General features: G+C 43.5%; 2 protein-coding genes across 2 annotated transcripts in view; one reads left to right on the top strand and one right to left on the bottom strand.

The window, feature by feature from the left end:
* The window catches only part of JCHAIN (joining chain of multimeric IgA and IgM), a 34100-nt gene extending 13228 nt beyond the window's left edge, over positions 1-20872 (bottom strand). Inside the window, exon 1 of the mRNA XM_072624452.1 lies at positions 20831-20872. The gene's annotated coding sequence lies outside the window, so the exon portion shown is untranslated. The remainder of the gene's footprint in view (positions 1-20830) is intronic.
* Positions 19964-22803, top strand: UTP3 (UTP3 small subunit processome component). Its single transcript, XM_072624450.1, has one exon. It carries the CDS (start codon positions 21366-21368, stop codon positions 22734-22736), a length of 1371 nt encoding a protein of 456 aa, XP_072480551.1. The 5' UTR covers positions 19964-21365; the 3' UTR covers positions 22737-22803.
* The last annotated feature ends 636 nt before the right edge of the window (positions 22804-23439 follow it).

Below are 23439 nucleotides of genomic sequence, written 5' to 3'. Positions count from 1 at the left end.
TTGTGATCAAAAGGAAATCCTGCCACAGACACATACTATCTGTGTGACCACGGGCAAGTCCCTGAATGTCTGTGAGCTTCAGTTTCCTCATAAGTAAAATAATAACAGCCATTGTACTGATCTCACAGAAGTGTGAGAATCAGACTCAGAGAAATCACCACATAAAGTGTCATTATCATAACCAAATTCAAGGGCACTTTCTCTCACAGAGTGGAGCAGGATTCCAGGGCAGAGGCATAGAAATGCCTCCACCAGCCCCTGAGCACCCACTTTCAGGCCTGAGAATGCCTCAAGCAGTTGTTGAACATCAAAGTAAGTAGACTATACCACAAACGTACATTTACAAATGGATAATTCCAAGCATTTTATTAGGACCTACTATGTGCCAGGCGCCATGCTAGGCACTGGGGATACAATGACAAAAAGGAAGCCCTCTCTGCCCTCAAGAAAACTTTCTAGAAGAAAAACGACATTTACATATATAAGTACATGAAAAATATAAATGAAACAACTCCAAAGCATTTGCAGAAGCTGAGGGGGTAAGGGAAAGCCTAGTTCAGGAGGTGATTCTGGAGATGAATTTTGAAGAAAACCCGGTATTGTGAGAAGTAGAGACCTGGAGGGATTGCATTCCAGACATGGGGATCAGTCTACACAAAGGTCACATGTGAAGAATGACAATAAAGCCAGCCTGAGCAGACCATAGAGTGCATGAAAGGCAATAATGTATTATTGGTCTAGAAATGTAGGCAGGTGCCACATTTTAAGGACTTTGAATGTCAAATAGCATTTCCTCTAATGCAGAGGTAAGAGGGATATGGAGTAAACTGAGCAGGGAAGAGACATGGGGTGATGCCTCCAGGGGCTCTTCTACACCTGTGATGGTCTTCATGCTCCATATTTTCAACCTCACGTGTGAGGAGCTGGTGTTTCTATACACTGAGTTTGGCACCCAAGACATCAGCTCTACAAGTCTATGCTACAGTGAACATGGAGACTTCAGTTCATCAGAAATCAATCAACCAGTACTTATTAACAGCCAGCTATGTGTCAGGCATTGTACTGAGTTCTGCAGCTACAACTACAAAGAATGAAACTATCTCTACTCTCAAGGAACTCACACTATATTGGGGGAAATAATAAGTGTGTGTATATTTATATATACATATATATAATATAAAGAGAATAAATACAAGAAGATTGGGAAGGGATTGTGGGGATCAGTAAAGGCTTTATGTAAAAGGTGGTGCTTGTGCTACCTCTTGAAGAGTATTCTCTGAGGTAGGTGTGAAGCACCAGAGATGACCAATGAAATTTGGACATATCACAGTGTGAGAGGGAGAGTAGCATTCAGTGAAGCTGAAAAGATAGTATGGGGCCAGGTTGTGAAGGGCTTTCAAAGTGAAATGGAAGAGTTAATGTTGGATCCTAGAGCCAACAGGAAACCACTAGAGTCTTATCAAGGAAGTGACAGCTTCAGATTAATGCCTGAGGAAAATCCCCTTGGCAGCAGGGGGATGGATGGAAGTAGGGTTAACCTATAGGAGAAGTGTTAGGAGGCTATTGTGATTTACATAGAGGTAACAGATCCCCAAAGCGAGGGCTGCCTGAGTAGAGAGAAGAGATCAGACAGGAGAGATGTTCTGCAGGTAACAATGGATAAGATTTGGCAGCTAACTGGGTATGCATGATGAGGGAGACTTGTTTGTCTGGTAGTGGTGGTGGTGGTGGTGGTGGTGGGAAAGAGCCTGAATCGTGATCTTGCCTTCTTAGGTCAAAGACATTCTAGCTACAGGCTCTGAAGATCAATGCCTGAGTGATGTCAGTCTGAGGCTTCCCTTCTAATATTTTGCCTCCTGAAGACTCAGTTTCTTCCTCTGAAAAAATAAAGGTTTTCAAGTGTAGGATCCCTATGGTCACTTTCAGATCTATACCTTAGTAAATCTAAAAAGTCATAGAAGGAAGTACCAAGTTGGAAAGGCACTCTTTAACAATGTTGGTTTTCAAAATGCTAGTTAAATCTAAAAGCAACAGCACTCATTCTAGTCTGCAAGGTCTTTTTAGTCAGTAAACAATTAAGCAGCTACTATGTGCTAAGCACTGGTAATAGAAACAAAGGCAAAAGACAGTCTCCACTCTTGAGGAGCTCACAACCTAATTATTGCCTTCTTATTTTTTTGCTTCTATAGGGTCTCCAAAAAAATTAGTAAATATTTGAGTAAATCTATAAGAAGAAGAAGACAAGGTCTAGATCATGAGCTCTACACAACCACCAACAAGAAGACCAGGTAATGTGAGTTTTAGGGTTTCTTCCAGAGCCAAAGTCACGTGCAAAGACTTGTAATTACAACATCCCAAGCCAGGAAACCAGTGTGGGATCAGGAGGCCACATACTTGGCCTGATGCTTGACAATGTGTTAGCCCAAAACTTTCCATCTTGGATAGCAGCTGTTTACAATCCCTGATGGTGTTCCTGCCCTCTGATGTGTTGGTGTGGTTCCAATCCACATTCCCTGTTGCCCCCAGAGTCAAAGTAACAGGAATAAGGCCATGGGCTTAAGCAGTCACAGCCCTGGGAAAGTGCTGTGCACGGATAACCATGACTCCAGAGAATGCTGCCCACCTATCGGGAGAGGGTTTTGAAACACAGTTTTTTCAACATGGCCAGTGTGGGTATTTGTTTCTTTTCTTTGTTTCCAGCTGTTATGAAGGTTTGGTTCAGTTTAATTTTTTTTCCCCAGGGGGATAGAGAGAGGAGGTAGAAGAAAGAGAAAATAAATGCTTGTTTCTTGAATAAAATTTTTAAATAAAAAATCACCTGAAATCCTACCTTCTGCAGGCCTTTCTTGGTGCCCTCACTGCATGTCTTCCCTCTAAGATTACCTTCCAGCTCCACTGTAGCTGTCTTCTCTGTACAAAGGCATTTAAATGCTTTTTCTCTGTTAGAATGTGAGTTCCTCAAGAGCAGGGAGCAGGGTTTGGTTCTGTGGTAGCTGCTGCTGCTGCTGTCTTCCTCTGTATTCCCGGGACTTGGCATAGAGCCTGACACACAATGGATTCAATATCTGCTTGTTGACTGACAAAATCAGTGTTCCATACGGGGGACACACCTAAATGTTTGTTGAATTAAACTAAATGTCATCTGAGCCTGAGTGCAAGTGATGTGCCCAGTTTTATGTAGCCCTTCTCTGTCCAAGGCAGGTCTCTTCACTATTCACTACATACACTGCCCCTCCTCAAGGCTGTGATCAGTGTGTCAATAACGGTTTCATCTGTAGATTTGAAAATTATTTTGATAAAGAGTTCCCCCATATGTTCAAGTGTGCAAACATTTTCTTCCCTTAGAAATATTACCAACACCTGAAGCAGGGCCATCCTTGGACTGAACCAAGGTGAACCACAGCTAACATGGCACAGACACCTTGTGGCAGTTATCGGAAGTGCGAGTTGTTGCCCAGGGGAAGTAATCTGTCTCTAAGGCACAGTCACATCAAAAAGGCATTTATTAAAAGCCTACCATGCATACAGCCCTATGCAGAGGCCTCTCGAACACAAAATGAGCCTGCCCTCCAAGGGTCTATGTTCTCCTGGGTGGGGATACAACATGAAAACAGATACACATATAAGGCCAGGAGGGACTCTTGGAGAGTGAGAGCATGAGCTTGTGCCTACTCAGGGACACTTTTTTTTAGCTCATCTTCCTGGGTCTCAGATGCTAAGAACCAAGAAGATATGTGCTGTAAGGCCTCCAAGCCAGGAGGCTGTGCACATGGGCGCCCACCTCTTTAAGAAGGAGGAACCCTTCAGATGTCTTGAGAGCATGACTACAGAGCCTCCTTCTGCTTCACAGACCCTTTGGCAGTCTGATGAAGCCAATGTTCCTCTTTTCAGAATAATGGTTTAAATGCATACCATAAAATACAGAGGATTAGAAAATATATAGGATCACAATCATGTTGAAATATTATCAAATTTTTTTAAAAGCATGTTCATGGATCCCAGGTTAAAACACCCTGCTTCAGGCAAAGGTCCACACCCTAAATCTAATTTGGATCATAAGATCACAGATTTGAGCTAGAAAGGACCTTGGAAGGACACCAAGTCCAATTTTACAGATGAGGAAACTGATGCATAGATTTTTTAAATCAAGTTAATTGATCAAGAACCCCCTAACCACCCCTTCAAACTTGTCTCTGCATCTACACAGACCACTCTTTCTTTTCTAGACCTTAGCTTCCTTCAAGGCTCAGTTTATGTGCATTTCTTATGGAAAACATCCAGAATCCCCCCAGTTGTTGATGTCTTATTCCCCTGCTCAAATTACTGTGTGTATACATGCATATACTACCATATATACATACATGCATAGATGCATACCAGATATTTATCTGTTCTCTAAAGGATTCCTCCGAGGAGGGTTGAAGGAAGTGCTTGAAGTATCACCAACATCAGAACATGACTCCTGAACAAGACATCAATTAGGAGAGATTCACTAACCCTGACCCTCCTTAGCCACTATTTCTCACCAAACCCATCAAGAGACGGTAAGGGTTTGAAGAGAAAGGGGACAAAGAGAGCACCAGGACCTCAAAGAACGGTCAGGACAACAAAATGACAGAAGTCTCAAGGGGGTGAATTCTAATGTATTACTTTGAAAAATAACTTGAGTATGATCAGTCAAAATCGGGGGATTAATCTGGTTACTTCCAAACAGTTTCAGTTCTACTTTACAAATTTCTTTTACTTCTCCACACCATCAACAAATGAGAAGGCTAGATTCTGTTCTCAGAAGTGAGGTGGGCTACTTGATAATGCCAGCCTCAGACTGGGTATAATGTAGGAAGGGTTTTGTCATGCACACCCAAAATCCTCACCCTATGATTCCAAGGGGGCTAGAAAATTTCTAATAGTTGATCAGGTAGATGCAAAATTGATTCATAGAATTGAAAGGACCTTAGAGATATGACAGACTAACTTCCTTACATTAAAGTTGCATTAACTGCAGGACTAAACAGGTTTCTTTCTCTAGCTTTCTTTCTTCCATGTCATTTAGGACTCATATCCAAAGTCAAACTCCAGCACAAAGATGAAAATATTTTAAATGAGACAAAGCTTTGAGAGGGACTCCCACAATTTTCCTCTTTTTGAACTCATAGAATCAACTGTGATGTGCTGTGTTATGGAACTAAGAAAGAACAATGAACTTTTTTGCCGGGTGCTCATTCAGATCAGGATATGCTGATCAGTTGGTCAGAGATCACCAACAGCAGAGGAAAGTTCTGCACCAGACAGGATGACCACCAACAAAGGAAGGAGTTAAACTTCTAGCCTGGCTTGTCCCCTGGAGGGAAGCTTGGTTAACTTAGAACAGCAATGAAATGTAAAATGTCAATTCAGCAAGCCTGCAAACTGCCCCACGTTTTAATGATTCAGTGATTTCTTTAGTCAATGTACTCTTCTAAGTCCTTTTTGTTTATTGTTTCTTATCTGTAGAGGAAATAAATAGCTATCCTGTACTTGATCTATATTGCACATAGAATACCTTTCTAATCACCCCCCGTTTGCAGATACCCTAGACATGAAGCAAAACCTAAACTATAAATAAATTTCCCAGAGGTTCAGGGTCAGGAAATAAAGAGACAAAGGGTGCAAGAAAAAGAGCCAGGTCCATCTTTTAGGTGGGTTTCCTCAAGACTGAACAAGGTCTGGCTCCAGATCTCCCTTCCAGTAGGGAAGGTAGAAGGCAAAGCTCCCCAGTCGCTGGACCCAGCAGAAGTAAGTCCTGTTAAATCTGCAATGGTACTACTCATGTCCATTAAAACAAGGACTATTACTCACTCCAAGTTTCTTATCATTTTTGTTTGTTTGTTTTACTAGTTGTAGAACTGTGGAATTTTATAGGTAGAAGAGACTTCAGAGATCTTCTGATTCAGCTCCTTCATTTTACAGACAACAGAACTGATACTAGAAGATGTTAAATGATGGGTCCAAGGTCACAGAGCCAGTTAGTCGTAGATTTAGGATTCTAATCCAGGTCTCCTGAATACATAACACCATAGCTGCAAGGTAATGATTTTATTTTTCAATATTACACTGTAATTATGGTTTTCATATCATAAACCTGTTCTTAAGCCTGCCGAAAATTGCTTTCTATTCAGTAGCTTGAGTGGGTTTGAAACCTACTTTTAGAGCCCATACTGGCAACAAATGGAGGAGGACATTACTTCAGGAGGAGGAATTCTGTCCCAGACTCCCTAAGTTAAACATTTATTAACTAAAAACTGAGATACAACGATTAACTGAAGACTGTCATATCATCCTCAAAGCTAAACTGCCTTTTTCCCTTCTATTTTCCAAAGAGGCTTTTTAAAGTTTCATTTTGTGGTAAAATATTTATGAGGAGAGCAGCACCTGTGTTGTGGTCTGTCCTGAAATAAACCCACACCTGCAGTTATTTTCATAAAGCTGTTACTCAATACACCAAACAGTTGCTCAGACAGCACATTCAACTTCCAACCATTTATAATTACTATCATGCCAAACAGCCACCACTGAATTCTCTAGGGAGCCCCGAGTTTCAAAGACATTATGGTCCTGCAGAAGAAGTTCATTCATAATTCAGCTGCTTAGAATTCAAAACACTTGCCCAAATAAAGGTGTTACGTGTGTTGCTTGCATTCCCAGGTTAGCCCAAAATCTATGATGAGGACTTGGGATGTGTCTCTGTCCAATCCATCATCCAATCCACTCTCCTGCCTAACTTCCCCAGTTCAATGATCCCACCATCTCCACAAGTCATGCAGATTAAAAATCTCAGTGGTCCTTGATTTTTTCCCTCAGTTTAAAGAATTACTCCTCTCAGAGGCATGTGTGCTTGTTAATCTGAGATTACTTTCCATTTATCCTGCCTATATCATGTTTGCACATAGTGGTTTGTCCATCATCTCCTCCACTAGAACAGCAAGTCCTTAAGAGTAGACTATCTTTTGCCATTCCGTGTATCCCCAATGCTTTGCACAGAGCCTGGCCCTTACTGAATGCTTGCTGACGTGTTGATTTGCTTTCACAGTTCATCAAAGACTGAAGTGGTAGAATTAAAGGCATTAAGAGGTTTGGGACATTCTCTTCAGGCCGTTAGATTCTGAAGCACCAAGCAAATCACACATGGTCCTAATCTGCCCAAGCACAGGGCAGGTCCCCACAAGGCAACCAACAGTTGTTTCTGTCCTGGTCATGGCAACAAAGCTTTCACTCTGTTTCTGAGAGTTTAGGTCCAAACAGAAATCCACCTGATCATTATCTTCTGTTCTGATTGTCACTATTTTCCCACTCTATACAACAAGATGAATTTCAAATAGAGCTGACTTTTAATTATCCTAATGGAAGGAAGAAGTGGTATGAATAATTCAAATTAGTGGCTAATCTGGAAACTTTTTTACGTATAACGGCCTCATAACTGGTCTCCTTGTCTCTGATTCTCTTTCACTGAATACATCTTACATAAAACTGCAAGAAAAATCATTCTCAAGCACCATTTCCTACTTGGGAATTCCTTTCCATATGGTCACCTATCGCATCCAACCAAAACCTGTAAAGATTCACTCCACTTAGGCTCCCAAAAATTCCTTAATTTTCATTTCAAACATGACCCAAACAAATTGAACCCACTTGCCTTCTTCTGGGTGGCATTAATTCCCAATGCTACATCTCTGTCCTTATCTGTCTCCTTCTGTGCCCATTCCAGTTAGGACCCTTTCCAAGATGGGGCTCAAAACTCCTAGAAAGCCTTCCCTGATAAATTGGATACAGTACTAATTTACTCCATGTTCTCTCCATTTGCATATCTAAGGGAAATCAAGTTAGAACTTCATTTTCCACAATGCTTGGATTGGATTAAGTAGTAATACACTTATGAGTACTGTTAAATACTTATAAATTTAATGTTTTATAGGGTAGGCAACAAGATAAGATTCAAGTATAATGCTTGTTTAGAAATTAATTATAATACACCTTTGAATTGGTCATGCCTGGGAGAACCTGTCTGATCTTTAGGCAAGGAGACTAATCATAAGAAGATTCTAGAAGGCAGGCTTTAAAAGAAAGCTGTGAAAGTCATAGAGATAAATGGATAGGGGTGGCTAGATGTGGAGCCATAGTTGGAGAGAGGAAAAGAAAAGATAGCCATGTGGTGCAATGGTCAGGGTATCCATTAGCATCGTGATAACAATGATTCATCAAATGACTTCTGGGAAAGGCTCCAAAAAGCAGGCTGTATGAAATGTGAAATTTCCTAGCACTCCGAGTACAAAGTGACTGTGTCCTCCTGCTACCCTGGAGGCTTAGAAGAAATGAAAAGAATTAGGTTATGATACCCCAGCGCAGGAAATACACACCCCTTTGTACATGGATACAGAGAATGAATACTGCTTACTGTTTCCCATCTTAATTAAATGTTTTGGCCATGAGATTCATGAGTCTCTTATATGTCTAGCAGTAAAGTGAACCATCATACGGACGCTTAGCTCATGATTTGAATGGTCAGCCATGATGAAGCTGAAGGTAGCTTCAATAGAATACTGCATATATTCAGCTTCTATCACATACAGCATGGTACAAGAGACAGATGACTGGACTGGGGTCCAAGAAAGACGCAGATCCAAATGCAGCCTGTAATATTTACTAGGTATGTGACTGTCAACAAGTCACTGAGTTTCTCAGGTCTCATTTTCCCTCTGGGTAAAAAGCAGATAATACCCAGAGTACCTGCCTCACAGAGTTGTCAGGAAAAAATAAAATTATATTTACAATATTCTTCACAAACCGTAATATTTTATGTCAGCTATTATTATTTTTACTTGCATTTCTTGACTTGCTCCAAATCTCATCCATTTCTTATAAATCTTGCAGAAAAAAATTATCCAGAATACTGAAGAGCTCTCCCTAGTTCTTATAATATTTCAAGGGCACCAGTCTAACATGCCCAATATTCATTTATTTTTGCTATCCTGAAATAATTTATAAATAGGGGCAGCTAGGTAGCACAGTGGATAGAGGGCCAGACCTAGACTGAGGAAAACCTGCATTCAAATCTGACATCAGACATTTATTATCTATGTGACCCTGGACAAGTTACCTAATCTCCGCTGCCTCAGTTTCCCCATCGGTAAAAAAAGGGATCATAGTAACACCCCCCTCCCAGGGTTATCATGAGGGTCAAATGAGATAATAATTATAAAGTGCTTAGCACAGTGCCTGGCACATAGCAACCTCTATCTAAAATCCATTATCATCATCATCATCATATCATATTACAAGTATATATCGTCTCTCTCCCCAATTAGATTTAATTGAGTTATTACAAAAGTACGATAACATGTCCTATAAACATTTTGATAGGAAATTGAAACATCAGACCCTACATGGATCCAACATGATAAATTTTATGATAGTACCTAGTTGGTAAGCCAATAAACATTTATTAAGGCCTACTACATGCCAGGCACCATGCTAAACTGAGGGTACAAGGAGAGGTAAAAGACAGGCCTTGCCCTTGGGCCTTGAGAACTCGCAGCCTGATGGGAGGGACAACATTTACCCACAAACTAGCTGTAGATAGGATAAATAGAAAAGAATCAGTAGAAAGAAGCTATCAGCCAACAATCATTTATTAAACACATGCTTTATACCTGGCACTGTGCTAAGCGCTAAGGGTACAGTTCAAAGAATGAAACAATCCTTTACTCTCAAAGAGCTTGGGAAGAGTTAAAGAGGGTGCTTTGTATAACAGGACACTGGCCAACAAGAACCCCGCCTTTATGAGCACACTCTACATGTTCATATTGATGCACTCCCCCACAGGACTTTGGAGCATTCAAAGGTATTCTCTGACTCTTTCTGAGCCACTGACCCCTTCATGGGGAATGGTTTTTCAGTCGGCTTCTGACCACAGCAGATCTTACAAACGGCCCCCATGATGACACCATGTTCTCATCTCCTTCCTGGCTTCTTCCAGTGAGGAGGCAATGACACCAACAACTCTGCACCGGAAGCAGAAAGTCCCAATTTGGGGTCCTCTCTTTAGTCAGCACCCCCATATGCTCCTCAATCCCTTAGAGAATGAAGGACAACATAAGCCCTTTGCCCCATACTCCCCTTCCCCTCATGTCCAGGCCTTCCAAAGTGCTGATTAAACTATCTGATTGACTCATTATACTAATAAGCTAGTAGAATAAGACACCAGGTACCTCATACACTTCAAGGCCTTCCTTCACCTCCGGTGACATAGGACATGGCTGTGTATTAACATAAAATCCTTCTGGATGTAATAAATAATAAATGTTCAGTTCAGCAGTTCAAAAATCAGTTACTTGATGGGTGTGGATAAATAAAATAATTAACATGTAGGAACTGATTCAAATATGGAGGGTTTAAATTCTCTCCATTGCTGATATATAATATATATGCATATATATTATTATATCTCTTCAAAAATCTATGCTCCGAGAATATTAACCACCCCCCACTCATCCCAATGGCTTATCTCCCCTAAGCATCCTTGAGCAACAGGATGGCAGGATTACAGGCAACTGGCCAGAAAGGTAGCCTTAAAGTTCTGATCCAGTTGCCCCCCAATCCAGCATAAACCAGGGGGGCATGAACACAGTAAATATGTTCAGGGAACATGCGACGGACTTGGAATGAATGCGGTTTGGAGAAGGAAGATGGTTTAATGACTTGGCTGTTGTCATTTAACTGATTTTTGTGGGCAGACTAGTTGTCTCACTGACTTCTGCTTGGCGCTGCGCTGTGCTTCCTTTGGTGAAAATTATTCAATTTCCTCTTCATTGATCTTTCAGGAACTTCTGTCCGTCAGCTATTACATGAAATAGCTATGGCTGCCTACTAATTATTCCTCGGCAAAATGTTTGAAACAGCAGAGAATTTACAGCTGGCATTTAAAGCTTACAAAGGGCTTTACATAAATTATCTCCTTTGACACCCAATACTCAAGTACATTTTTTTTCAAAGACTCAATCAGTAATAGCATTCTCATCCCATGTTTTTTTTAAAAAATTTATTAATTTGTTTTCATTTTCAACAATCCCTTCCATAAGTTTTAATTTTTCATCTCATGTATTAAGACTGATCACAGCAAACTCACTGAATCTAATTTAGTAAGCACTAATGCATATATGAGCACTGTCACTTAGATGTTTTAGGTGATATGAAACGATAAAATTCAAATATGAATCTTGTTTTAAAAATGACTATAATATACTTTTAAATTAACCAATGGTTTGGGAAAAGAGGCAGTGCTATTAATTTTGTCAGAGGCAAAATTTCCACTCCTTTTAAAGTAAGGTCTATGCAACTGGGACAATACTAATTAATAGCTCTGAGAGTTTGTTCTGTTTCCCCCATTTCCCCTTTGCTTGCTTAAACACTTAAAATATTTACCAATATTTTACTTGTGAATCACATTTGTTATTTTCTGTAAGAGATAACACTTTTATTTGCAACAAGAAACTTGGAAGTGGCAGTAGTCTCAAAGTGGTTTCTGTTTTAAAATCAAACAGATGTTAACAACTGCACCCCATCTCTTCCTCTTTCTTTCTTCCACCTAAAAATAATACAGAGAGTTTCTGTGACTGTAAAAAAAAAAAAGGCAGCTAAATCAAGCTGTCTATTATTAACCCTAAAAGCAAAGTTTCCAGTTACTACTCTTAGCATTAAGGAAAAAAATAAAAGACAGACAGACAGGGAGAGGAAAGCAAAAGAGTTAAAAAAAAACCTCTTTCCCATTTTCAAAATTTCTTACAGCCTGCTATATTTTTTACACACCACCAGAGAGGTGAGTGAGATTCCCAGAGGGTCAAGTGCTACAGGTAGAATAAAACATAAAAACCAGTGTGGTACAATTCCCCATCTCCTTCCCCTTTTGTCTTTAGCTTTGGGGGTCACTAAAATATTAAAAAGATTATAGAGATACAGACAGATAGACATATCTGGACCTTCATCCCTAGATAACATATCTACCTATCTAGATAAGCCTAGATAAATAGATACATGGATGCATACATACATCTTCAGTATATAGCCATATCTAGATAGAGAGATGAGAGAGAGAGAGAGAGAGAGAGAGAGAGAGAGAGAGAGAGAGAGAGAGAGAGAGAGAGAGATAGTTATAGGTTGTCCAAGGAAAGGCTCAGACTAAAATTTCTCTTGGTTCTTATTCTTTCTAGCATTTCTCAGGCTAGGGAAGATGACCAGGTAGGCACTGCCAGGATCCAGACCCATTCCTGGCTGCCTTCCCATTTTTCAGCCTCCTCCTAAGTGCTAGCTAGATGAATCAACAGCTCTTTATCGAAACTCAAGAAACTTCCATTCTCTTTCTAGAAATAGTTAGGAGGCCCAGCAGACAGATCTCTGGACCTGGAACCAGGGATACCTGAGTTCAAATCCAGGCTCAGATACTCCCTAGTTGTGTGACCCTGGGCAAGTCCTTTAACCTATATCTGCCTCAGCTTCCTCATCTATAAGATGGGGATAAGAACAGAACCTGTCTCCCAGAATAGTTATGAGGATAAAATGAGATCATATTCATAAAGCACTTTGCTCCCAAATAACCACAAAAACTCAAAACTTTTCTTTTTATATGTCAGGAGGAAAAAAAAGAATGGACAAAAATCAAAAGGGGAAGGAGAATGTCTGTGGGCACAGGCTGACTGGGCACAGCTCTCCACTTCACATCCACCCACCAGATTGGCAAAGATGACAAAAAGGGAAAATGTCATTTGTTGTAAGTGGGAGGGCTAGCACAGTAATGCACTATTAGTAGGACTGACTATGAAGTGATCCAGTCATTCTGGGAAACAATTTGTAACTCTATCCAAAAAGTAACTAAATTGTGCGTACACTTTGATGCAATAATTAGCATTTATACAGTGCTTTAAGGCTTGTAAAGGATTTTACAAATCTCATTTGATCCTCACAACCCTGGGAAGGAGGAGCTACTAATATCCCCATTATACAGATGCGGAAACTGAGGCAAGCAGTGTTTAAGTGATTTGGTCAATGGCACACTGCTGGTGTTTTGAGGTAAGATTTGAACTCAGGTCTTCCTGATTCCACGTCCAGTTCTATCCACTTTAACACAACAATAAAGAAATCAAAGAAAAAAGAAAAGATGACAATCAACACGAGAGAGAAAGAGAAGCATTTTTTGTTGTAGCAAAGACCTAGAAACAAAAGTACTCCTCACCTGGGGAATAGTTTAACAAATCATGGTATGTGAATATAATAGGATTGTGCCATAAGAAATAATAAAAGGAATGGATTCAGAGAAACATTGGAGGACATATGTGAACTGATGTACAGTGAGCAGAACTGCGTTTTTGTGGAGAACAACTGTGAAAAACTTAAGATTTGTGATCATTACTAACTATGACTCACAAGACTGCTGGTGAATCCCATTTCCTGACAGGCAGGCAATGGACCAGAGATGCATAAATGAGTCATACACTTTTAGACACGGCTAATGCGTGTATTTATGTTATGTGACTATATCCCCTACAGGGTACTGAGACCCAAAGGAGAGATTGGGGAAGATAGCATCATGATACTAAAAGAGGTACCCTGGTACCTCCCGCTGCCAAAGCCATCGCAGGTGATTCTCATCCTGCTGGCAGAATGAGAATTTGTTAGTCTGGTATAAATTGTGAATTCAAGAGGGATTGCAAGTCTTAAAGAGAAAGATAGTTTTCTTTCCATCTGAAGGACTAAAATCTTGTAGAATGTTAAAAAAAAAAAATAAAAAGGAAAGTGTAGACATTTTATACTGAGTGTCTCCATAGATTTGGGGGTTCCATTTTTGTTTTCAGCCTGCAAGGATCAGGAGAGATAAGGGAAACACTTGCTGCCACCTGAGCTGGGCCACCATGATAATCAAGGAGTTAAACCGTGTAGACACCACCAAAGGCTGAGACAAAACAGACTGGATGCTAAGCCTGCTAACAATCCCAACAGTACAGCTATGCAAAGAAAAAATGTCACACATTAGTATCAAAGAACTGAGAATGGAATAGAAGAGTCAATCATTCTTTCTATACTGGCAAAGTTACATTTGGAAAAATGCCCAAGTAGGGTTGTATGAAATATATTTCACTGGAAAATATTCTAATTATCTCAGTAATCTGATTAATATTCCAATCAATTTTTCTGGTTTGGCTGATGTCAACTAATGAGAATAAAACAGTTCTTAAAGAATACCAATGGGAGCTACATAAAAATAACCATTGTGAATCCAATTAGTAATACATGCAAACCTTGGCATAGTATGACTTGTCACCAGTTAATGTCCGATGACAAGCCCTGACTCATTTGAAATGTTTCCCCTTCTTAGTGGGTGGGGGAAAAGACGGGAGGAACAGAATTTGAAACTGAAAATAAAACTGAATTTAGAAAACAAAAAGAATATTTCTGATATTAGTTAGCTATTTAGCCTATCATATACTGTTTTTTATAAATACAGTCTCTAAAAAATAATCCTCATTTAGGTAAGAGAAAACAAAGTCATTTTTGGATTCTGGTTAAGGTATTCATTGTTTTAACATTATACTATTTTAATATAACTATTAAAAACTACTTTTCAACTACAGAATTACCAGTCCCTAAGCCAGAAAGAATCATATCAATTATGAAAATAGTTACAAAATGTAAAACTGTCTCCAAGTTAGCTTACTGTTCATTGTGCAGTATGGCAGAATTACTTTATTTTCTGAATATTTCCTTTCCAAATTTATGGCTTCAAGGGGAAAGTGCTAGAGAAGAACAGAGCCCTAAATCCCCTTCTATGCCTTCATATCCAAAGACTTGAAGAGCTTAAGATCATAAGTTCATAAGATAAAGCACTTTGATTTAATCAAAAGGTCATTACCTACTAGATTGAGACAAATTATCCTCAGGATTTAATTTACTTGTTCTATGAAGAGAAAAGAAATCCTCTGATGGGAATTTCGTGCCTTACCAGCAATTAAATTTAATAAATTTACCAAGGATTAGAACCATTTTTGTTTTTTGATGGGAAGGGGAAATTTACGTGTTCTGCAATAATACCTTAACAACAATCATTCTATTGTTTATCTTCAGGTAAATGCGTAAGATCTGCTTTCTTATCTGCAGGGTCCCTTTCAGTTCTAAAATTTTACGATGCAACAATCTTCTGTTACTGAAGTTTAAAAATTAAAAGCAGTCAGGGCCTAGAGAGTCCATGGTCTCACTGCCATGTGTATACAGTTGACATTGCTGGTGGTGGGTGAGGGGTCAAAGACGTTCCCTCTCCCTTCCCCTTGCTGGAAGTTTGAGAGAGAGAGTCTCAAATAAAACACTCTGAAAGTAGGGAGGGAAGGATGGAAAAGAGAGAAGTGAAGGTGGGAATAGAAAGGGTGGGGGCAGAGATAGAGTCACAGAGAGAGACAGAGAGAAAGCAGAGCAACCCCTCTAAAAGTCTAATTTCCATTTCATGTACAATACTCTTTTGTACCTTTCCTTGAATAGTGAAATGTTCATGTTCACTTATGTTTGTTGTATACCATTACAAGATGGGGAACCATATATATTGAAAATTGCATATGTGTTCAGATTTAGCTGATGTGGTTTTGATGAACTGATTGTTTTCTCCTTTGCTACAACAGAGGACTCACTGAATAGGAGGAGACGACGATCATTAAAAATGAAAACAATATCAATATAAATATATTGATAAAAACTAAAAATTTAAAGCGGTGAAAACTGGAAAAAAGCATATACTGGTGCATGCGTCATCCCCAGGGCAAGGGAGGGGGATGAAGCTGTCAAGGAAAAAAGCCAGCAACGGCCACGGAGAGAAAAAACTGAGAAGGAATCCCAATTATTAACTGACGGCCCAAAGGCCACACAGGACAGCTATGGACACACAGTCACTAGACACCGAACGGGACGATGCTTCTTTGCTTTACCAGGAAACGGTATCAGAAGTCACGTGTGACCTCTGCACAGGATTTAAGCCTTTATGACTCCTTGCTCCCATGACTAAGATGAGTCACACAGACAGTAAAGGGCTAGACGCATGATGACAAGCATCTATTAAACCTCTTACTGTATCTGTAAGTAAGTGAGGGAGTTTAGGGAAGGGATAACAAAAGACTAGGCCTTGAGGAATATTTGCCAAGACAATAACAGAAAACTGCTCAGCCCCCAGAGAGTGAAGAGACCATTAGACCTAAAATATTGCCTGACCACTACAGAGCTCTGGAAAGAGAAAGAAAACATTCAGGAAACAGGGTACGATGAGTGACTGCATCAGGGAACAAGGTCAACTAATTAATATATTGGATTATAACCAAGAATTGAGCACCACGCTCTCTCTAGATTTTAACTTAGGCCAGGCAGGCTGATTCAAGACCTCAGTGACCCCAAGTGGTCAGTTCCAGAAACAGAACTCAGGCTACAATAATGAAGTACAGTTTCCACCATGGGGAGCTCATAGAACACAACTGGATCACGATACACTATTGTCATCAAAAGCACTATCTATGATCTGCAACTGAAGTCCAAGATGAAAGCTCTTTAGACATTTGACGTGAGTATGCCTGATGGGTGAGTAGTGGATGGAAGTCATGAGACCTGGATTCTATTCCTAGCTCTGACCCCGATTGCTTGGATTATAGGACCTTTAAGGTAACTTCCAACTCAAATATTCCACATTCATTGCTATATAAAATTTACCCAGAGGAGCACAAAGAAGTCGGAACCATTCTGTGTCTAAGGCTGTTGCTCTGAAATGTCAACACTGAATGTGTAGGACAGTCCAAGGAAAGAAAGAGAAAGCAGGGGAAGGAGGCGCTTACAAGTCCTCTTAAAGTTCACTGACATCTAAGAAAACCAGTTGCACAATCCTGTTTGTGGACGCCCCCAAAAAAAGGCTGATAACTCTTAGAGTCTAACTCCTTTTTTAAACTTGGCAACAGGTACACTGTTCAGAAAAGAAATGTAGCAAAAGTTATTGTGTATAAAAGAGCAAACATTCCGGCAAGGAATAATTGCATATATTTATAGATAGCAGTGTCTTAAGGACATTAGTCTCATTCATTTCTTACCAATTTCTGTATATTTTATTGGATTTGGCCATGCAGTTGATCAAATTTAATCATTAAAATGGACTGACTCATTGGATTATATCTACCAATGTTTCTGGTTCTGTTGCAAGAGTTTCTTCTCTCTCCCTTTTCGATTTGAATAACTGGGAAAATAAAGTCTGTCTGTCCCCATAAGATCTGGTGCTGGGGGTGGGGAGCGGAAGGCTAGTAACACAAAGAACTGAAGACAAGAACAGTCTTTGTATCTGGAGGAGACAGTGATGGCAACTAGGAGGGAATGGAAGAGGCCTTTCTTTTCTTTTCCCCTTATCTTGCACCAGGGGATGGCATTAAAATGTAACCCAGGTATTGGTCAAGGGCAGAATGACTGTGTACCTTTGAAATCTATCAGCAATACTATCATGGACCGCATCTGCAGCCAGAGTATGGTCTCTGGGAGCATGTGGGTTTGGCTCTTGTCTAAATGCTCTCAGATTCCTTGCAAGCGCCAAACCAACAAATCATAGGAACAAATTCATTAAAACAAACTTAATACATACAAAGAAGAATCAATCAATAAACCAACTTCAAGCACCCATGTACCAGGCACTATTCTGAGCACTGTGAAAAGGACACGGAATGAAAGAAACGTATTACATAAAATGTACACAGAAAGGACTCATGCCCACAAAAAGTCAAGAAAATTCCCTTTTCCTCTCACTGCTTTCTTCATTCTCTGGAGTTCTCTCCCTTCCCACCCTAGCAACTTTCCATTGTGGTGATGCCAAATCATCATTTCATGGTGCTGGGGCTTCGCTCCTCACTCTGGACTTCTTCATCTTCCTAGCAGCAGCCATGCCCTCACTGCTCCCTCGTCTCTCAACTTTCTGGGTCCTCTGTAGGTGCTATTTCCCTTCCTCCACGACAGAGCCTCTCAAACTTATTTGACCTTCCCCCTTTTAAAAAAAAAATTACTTAGAGCCCCCCTGGAAATCTACTTCCTTTAACCCTTTACATGTTTTTTTCTAATTTGCATCATTTCAAAAATAATAAAAGATTTTTTGAAAAATGACATCTTAAATTTTAAAAGTTTTTGTAAATTTGTGGGGTTTTTGCTGCATGGAAAATTTTGATGCCACAATATTGCATCATGTAATCATATAATATCATATTGTAAACAAATCATTACAGGCACGTATTCCTGCTGATATAAGCTGGACTTCCTGACAATGCTCAACAGGCTCTCCTGCCAACACCTGCCTATTAAGACCTGTGGGGCTGATTGGTTATAACTTGCATTGTGTGTTTATTTGGAAAATAACATAATCATTATGACTTTGTTACACAACAGATGGAATATGTACAAATGGTTTTTCAAAATTTGTCTTCTCTTCTTTCCTTATGCTAACACTGTCCCCTTATTTTTATTCAATGCTCCCCAATTGCATCCAAGGCTATTACCACCCCTTGGATCATTCCAGGGCTCCCCAGGCAACTGTATTACTCACTTTGGGGACCTCTGCCCTATTAGAATGGAAGATCCTTGAAGACAAGGACTGTCTTTTTTATTAGCATTTGTATTTTCAGCACTCAGTGATCAGTCAGTGAACAAGTCTGTATCAATCTTTCTATCTGTAACGGGTCCCTGCCTCCCCCAAAGGACCTACAGAACCCTTCAGACTTCCACTGTCACCCTGTAATGGAGCCTCAACCATCCCTCATCTAGCGGGAAAATAAGAATTGCTAGCCTCTAGAATGCCAGTTAGTGGCACAGTGGATAGCATGATTGGCCTAGAGTCATGAATTTAAATTTAGCCTTGGACACTTGCTAGCTGTGTGACTCTAGGCAAGCCACTTCACCCTGTTTGCCTCGATTTCCTCATCTGTAAAATGAGCTAGAGAAGGAAACGGCAAACCACTCCAATATCTTTGCCTAGAAAATCCTAAATGGGGTCACACAGTCTGGCATGAATGAAAATCAACTGAAATACAACAAAAAGTTTCTATAGAGTCAATCAACCAAGCAGTATGGGGAGCCCTGTCTTTCCCAAATGCCTATATAGTCACTCCAGATTAACAATGACACCACAGAGTTTAACCTCCACCATCCCCTAAATCAGAGAAAGAACTCAGGACTGCTGGAAAGTTGGCTCCCTCCAGATTTGAACAGTCTATATAATTCATAGCATCAAAGAAAGACAAGATATTCGTCATTGTTAAAGAATCGATAAACATTTGTGCTAGACACTGTACTAGTGATACCAAGACAAAAAGAAAGAAAGAATCTCTGCACTCATGGAATTTAAACTCTAAATTTCTGGAGAAATAACAGTTACACATTTAACACAACACGTAAATACAAACTACTTTAGAAGCAATGTACAGGCACTAATAGTTGGGGAGGGGGGAACAAGAAAGACGTCCTCTAGATGGTACCTAAGCTAAGCTGTGAAGGAGCCAAGGGACCTCCGAAGCAGCCATAAAAATGAAGTGCATTCCAAATACTGGGGGCAGCCTAGGCAGAGACACAGAGACAGAAGGAATGCCATGTGTGACCACAGCAAGTAAGGGAGTCTGGTTGGGTGAGTGGGGGACAGGAAGCACGCATAAGGGGATGAACAGGCAATAGCCATTATTCAGTAACAGAGGGGTTTTTTGGTTTTTTTGGGGTTTTTTGCCCTATGCCCATGGTAAACATTTCCAGAATTTACCTTTGAGGGCATCTAAAACATTAACACACACTTGTTAGGCTGCTACAAGCCAATTTGTAGGCTTGGCCCTAGGGGTACAAAGATCAAAACAAAATCCCTTCCCTGGCTAGTGTTGTGGCCAGAAAAAAAAAGTTAGCCCAAACAAGGTTATGAAGAGCTCTCGAAGACGGGCAGGTGGAGTTTTATTCAGTTTTCAGAGGCAAACAGAGAGACTGGACCTTCTTGAGCCTTGGGGTGATGCGGTCACCTGGGTGAGACATTAGAAGGCGACTGCTACAGCTCGGGGGCAGGTGATCCCCAGAGGGGTGCGCCTTGTGGAGAGGGGGCAGACGTGAGACAGGCACAGCTGGAATCTGCGGGGAAAGCAGAGCGCCCCGGGTATGGCGGGGTGCCCTCAACGGAAGCCCAGAAGGGGGTGAATGCCAGGCGCGAGGATGTAGACGATGTTGAACCCAAGAAGACGAATTAAGGCACTAGAGGGGAGGGAGGAGGGACCAGGACGGAGCCTTTGGCTAAGCCCGCACACATCACGGGTGATGATCCTACCAAGGACCCTGAGAAGGATCCATCCGTGGTGGAAGAGAGGCGCAGAGGGCGTCTCACGGACTGGGGCGATCCCAGCCACACAGAAGGCCTGACGAAGGGTCACTGAACCTGCGGACCACCAGATCCACAGAGTGGGACATTCTCTCAGCTTCTCGGGATGGCTCTGGGTCAAAGCCTGGGCCTGATCGGGAGGCTGAGGCCTCGGCTCCCCCGGACAGCTTCCGCTACACCGCCGGCCTCAGCCGCGTCCCGCCCGGCCTCCCGGCGCCCGGCCTCCCGGCGCCCGGCCTCCCGGGGCCCGGCCTCCCGGGGCCCGCGTCTCCACGTATCGGCCGGTGGTTTTCGCCGGTAGGCGGTGAGGCCCTGACTGCGGCCGGTGCTTGAGCACACAGTAGGCGCACGATAAGTGTTTGCTGACGGACCACGGGTGACGCGCCAGGCCCAGGCCCCGTTCCTTACTTGGGGGCCCCTTCCAGCGCCCCGGCCTCCGCTCTCGGTCGGCAGAGGGCGCTGCTCCGGCCCGCCGCGAGGAATCCCAGGCTCGGGGCGGGGCCCCTGGCCGCCGCTCAAGCTCCGCTCGGTGATCGACAGCCGCGTGGGCCAGTGGCGCGGAGGTGTGGCGCAGGAGGCGGGAATTTCCCTCCCCCTCCCCAGTCCCTCTCCCCTCCGGGACGCAGCCGCGGGCTCCCGCGATGCCCCACCCTCCTGACGTGGCCGCGCGCGCTCGTGCAAGAAGCGGATCCGGCTTCCCAGCCATGCCCATGTGGAGCGTGTTAGGAGCGCGCCGGAAGTCCGGGACGTTCAAGAGTACGTGGACGGAGATGACGTTAACGGCCGTAACGGAAGTGTCCTGGGCACTCTCGCGCCGGGGCATTCTGGGAACCGGAAGAGAGGCGGGATCGTTTCTGGACGTCCGGTGCCGGCGCTGCGCGGTCGGTAGAAGCGCGGTCCGCCCGCCGCGGAGGCACGGACTTCGGTCGGAGCCGCTGCCGCGATGGTGGGCAAGGCTCGCAAGCGTGGGCTCGGGCCCCGCCGGGCGGCTCGGGCCCAGGAAGAGGAGGAGGAAGAGCAGGGCCCGCCGCCCTCCCCGGGGGACCCCAGCTACTTCCAGGACGAGGTAGATGCCTTCCACGAGGCGCGGGCGAAGGCGGCTCTGGCGCCGCCTTGGAGCGACGGGGAGAGCGGGGCCGAAAACGCCGAGGAGGAGGAGGAGGAGGTGCTAGGCCTGGACGTGTCCGACGATGAGGAGGACGAGGAGGGGGAGGAGGAAGATGAGGGGGAGGACGACGACGGTGCGGGCAGCGTGGGGGGCAGCTCCGTGCTCAGCGAGGCCGACGACGCCGACCCCGGCCTGGCGTGGGGCCGCAGGAAGAGTCTCTACTACGATTCGGACTACGGGGCCCGGCGGGGCGGGCGGCCGGCGAGCCCGCAGGAGGCCGAGCAAGCGGCGCGCGAGGAGGAGGAGGAGGCGCAGCGCATCCAGCGCCGCCTGGCCCAGGCCCTGCACGAGGACGACGCGGGCCTGGACTGGCTGCAGGCCGCGGGCGCAGCCGCCCGGCCCCAGGAGCCCCAGGAGCCGCAGAGCCGCGTGGTGGCCGACCTGGCCACCGTGCCGGCCAAGCAGAAGCTGAAGCTGCTGCGCCGGGAGGCCCCGGAGCTGCTGGAGCTGCTGGGGGACCTGCGGGCCAAGCTGGCCGAGCTCCGCGACGAGCTGGAGCCGCTGCTGCGCTGCGCGCCCCCCGGCCCGGGCAGCCGCTACCTGCGCACCAAGGCCAGCCTCTACCTGCACTACTGCACCCACATCAGCTTCTACCTGGTGCTGAAGGCGCGGCGGGCGCCGGTGCACGGGCACCCCGTCATCGAGAGGCTGGTCACCTACCGCAGCCTCATCAACAAGCTGGCGCCCGTGGACCAGAGGCTGGCCGGGGACGTGCGGCGGCTGCTGGCGCCCGGCGGGGTGCCCGCGGTCCGGGAGAAGAAGCCCCCCAGACCCCTCCCCGAGATGGAGATCGCCGCCGAGGAGGACTCCGACCTGGAGCGGCAGGCCGCCCTCAAGCACCACCGGGACCTGGAGGAGAGGCTGGCACCCAAGAGAAAGAAGGAGGACGAGGCTCCCGAGGAGGACGAGGCCGAGGACCCCGGCGCCAAGAGAGCCATCACCTACCAGATCGCCAAAAACAGGGGCCTGACCCCCAGAAGGAAGAAAATCGACAGGAACCCCCGAGTCAAGCATCGGGAGAAATTCCGCCGAGCCAAGATTCGCCGGCGCGGGCAGGTGCCTCAGGCCCGCACAGAGGAGCGCAAGTACTGCGGGGAACTGTCTGGCATCCGCGCCGGAGTGAAGCGCAGCATCAAGCTCAAGTAGAGCCGGCCTGCTGCCATTCCAGAGCTCTGAGAGATGCTTTGAGCCAATAAATTTTTCATTCCGGTTACAGATTGGTTTTCTTTTTTGATTATCTAGGATACAAAATGTTTTTAAGCTTGGGGAAGTAATTTCTGGCTATTACTGGACTCTTATCTTCCTGGGTTAATTTCTTGTCAAAAAGTACGTTTTTATTGTTTCCAGGAAAAAAAATGCTTATTCAGGATCTGATTTTTGAAGGTTCGGTTTGTAATCATTTGTTTAGGTTTGTTGCAGAAGGGCCTGTGATCCCTGTGTGAATTTAACATAAGGGATAAGATTGTTTTTAATCATGCCTTCCCGTGTCTGGTCCATAATTGGTTACCTGGCCATTTACTTAATGTTCCTTTAATAGGGAAGAAGCTCACTCCTACAAAAAGGAAAAAAAGTGAAATTTTAAAATCTCCCTTACTCAATTTTTCCCAAATTCCCCAGCTCACTTATTTGGGATGATTATTTCCTTCTCCAGGCATCCTATGTCTTAAAATGCAAATAGCCTTGAAAAGTAAATTTACCTTATTGTAAATTTAGTTTCGACATATTTTCTTTCTCTGGAACCAGGACAAAATGAGGGTTCTTTAGCTAGGGCGGTGACTGACAGCTTTGCCTATGTAATGACGGCCTGACCCTTAACCCTGAAGAGGGATATAAACAAGTAGTTCGGAGA

The sequence above is a fragment of the Notamacropus eugenii genome, chromosome 7 (assembly GCF_028372415.1).
Source record: "Notamacropus eugenii isolate mMacEug1 chromosome 7, mMacEug1.pri_v2, whole genome shotgun sequence".
NCBI lineage: Eukaryota > Metazoa > Chordata > Mammalia > Diprotodontia > Macropodidae > Notamacropus > Notamacropus eugenii.
This window is presented reverse-complemented; position numbering and strand designations above follow the sequence as displayed.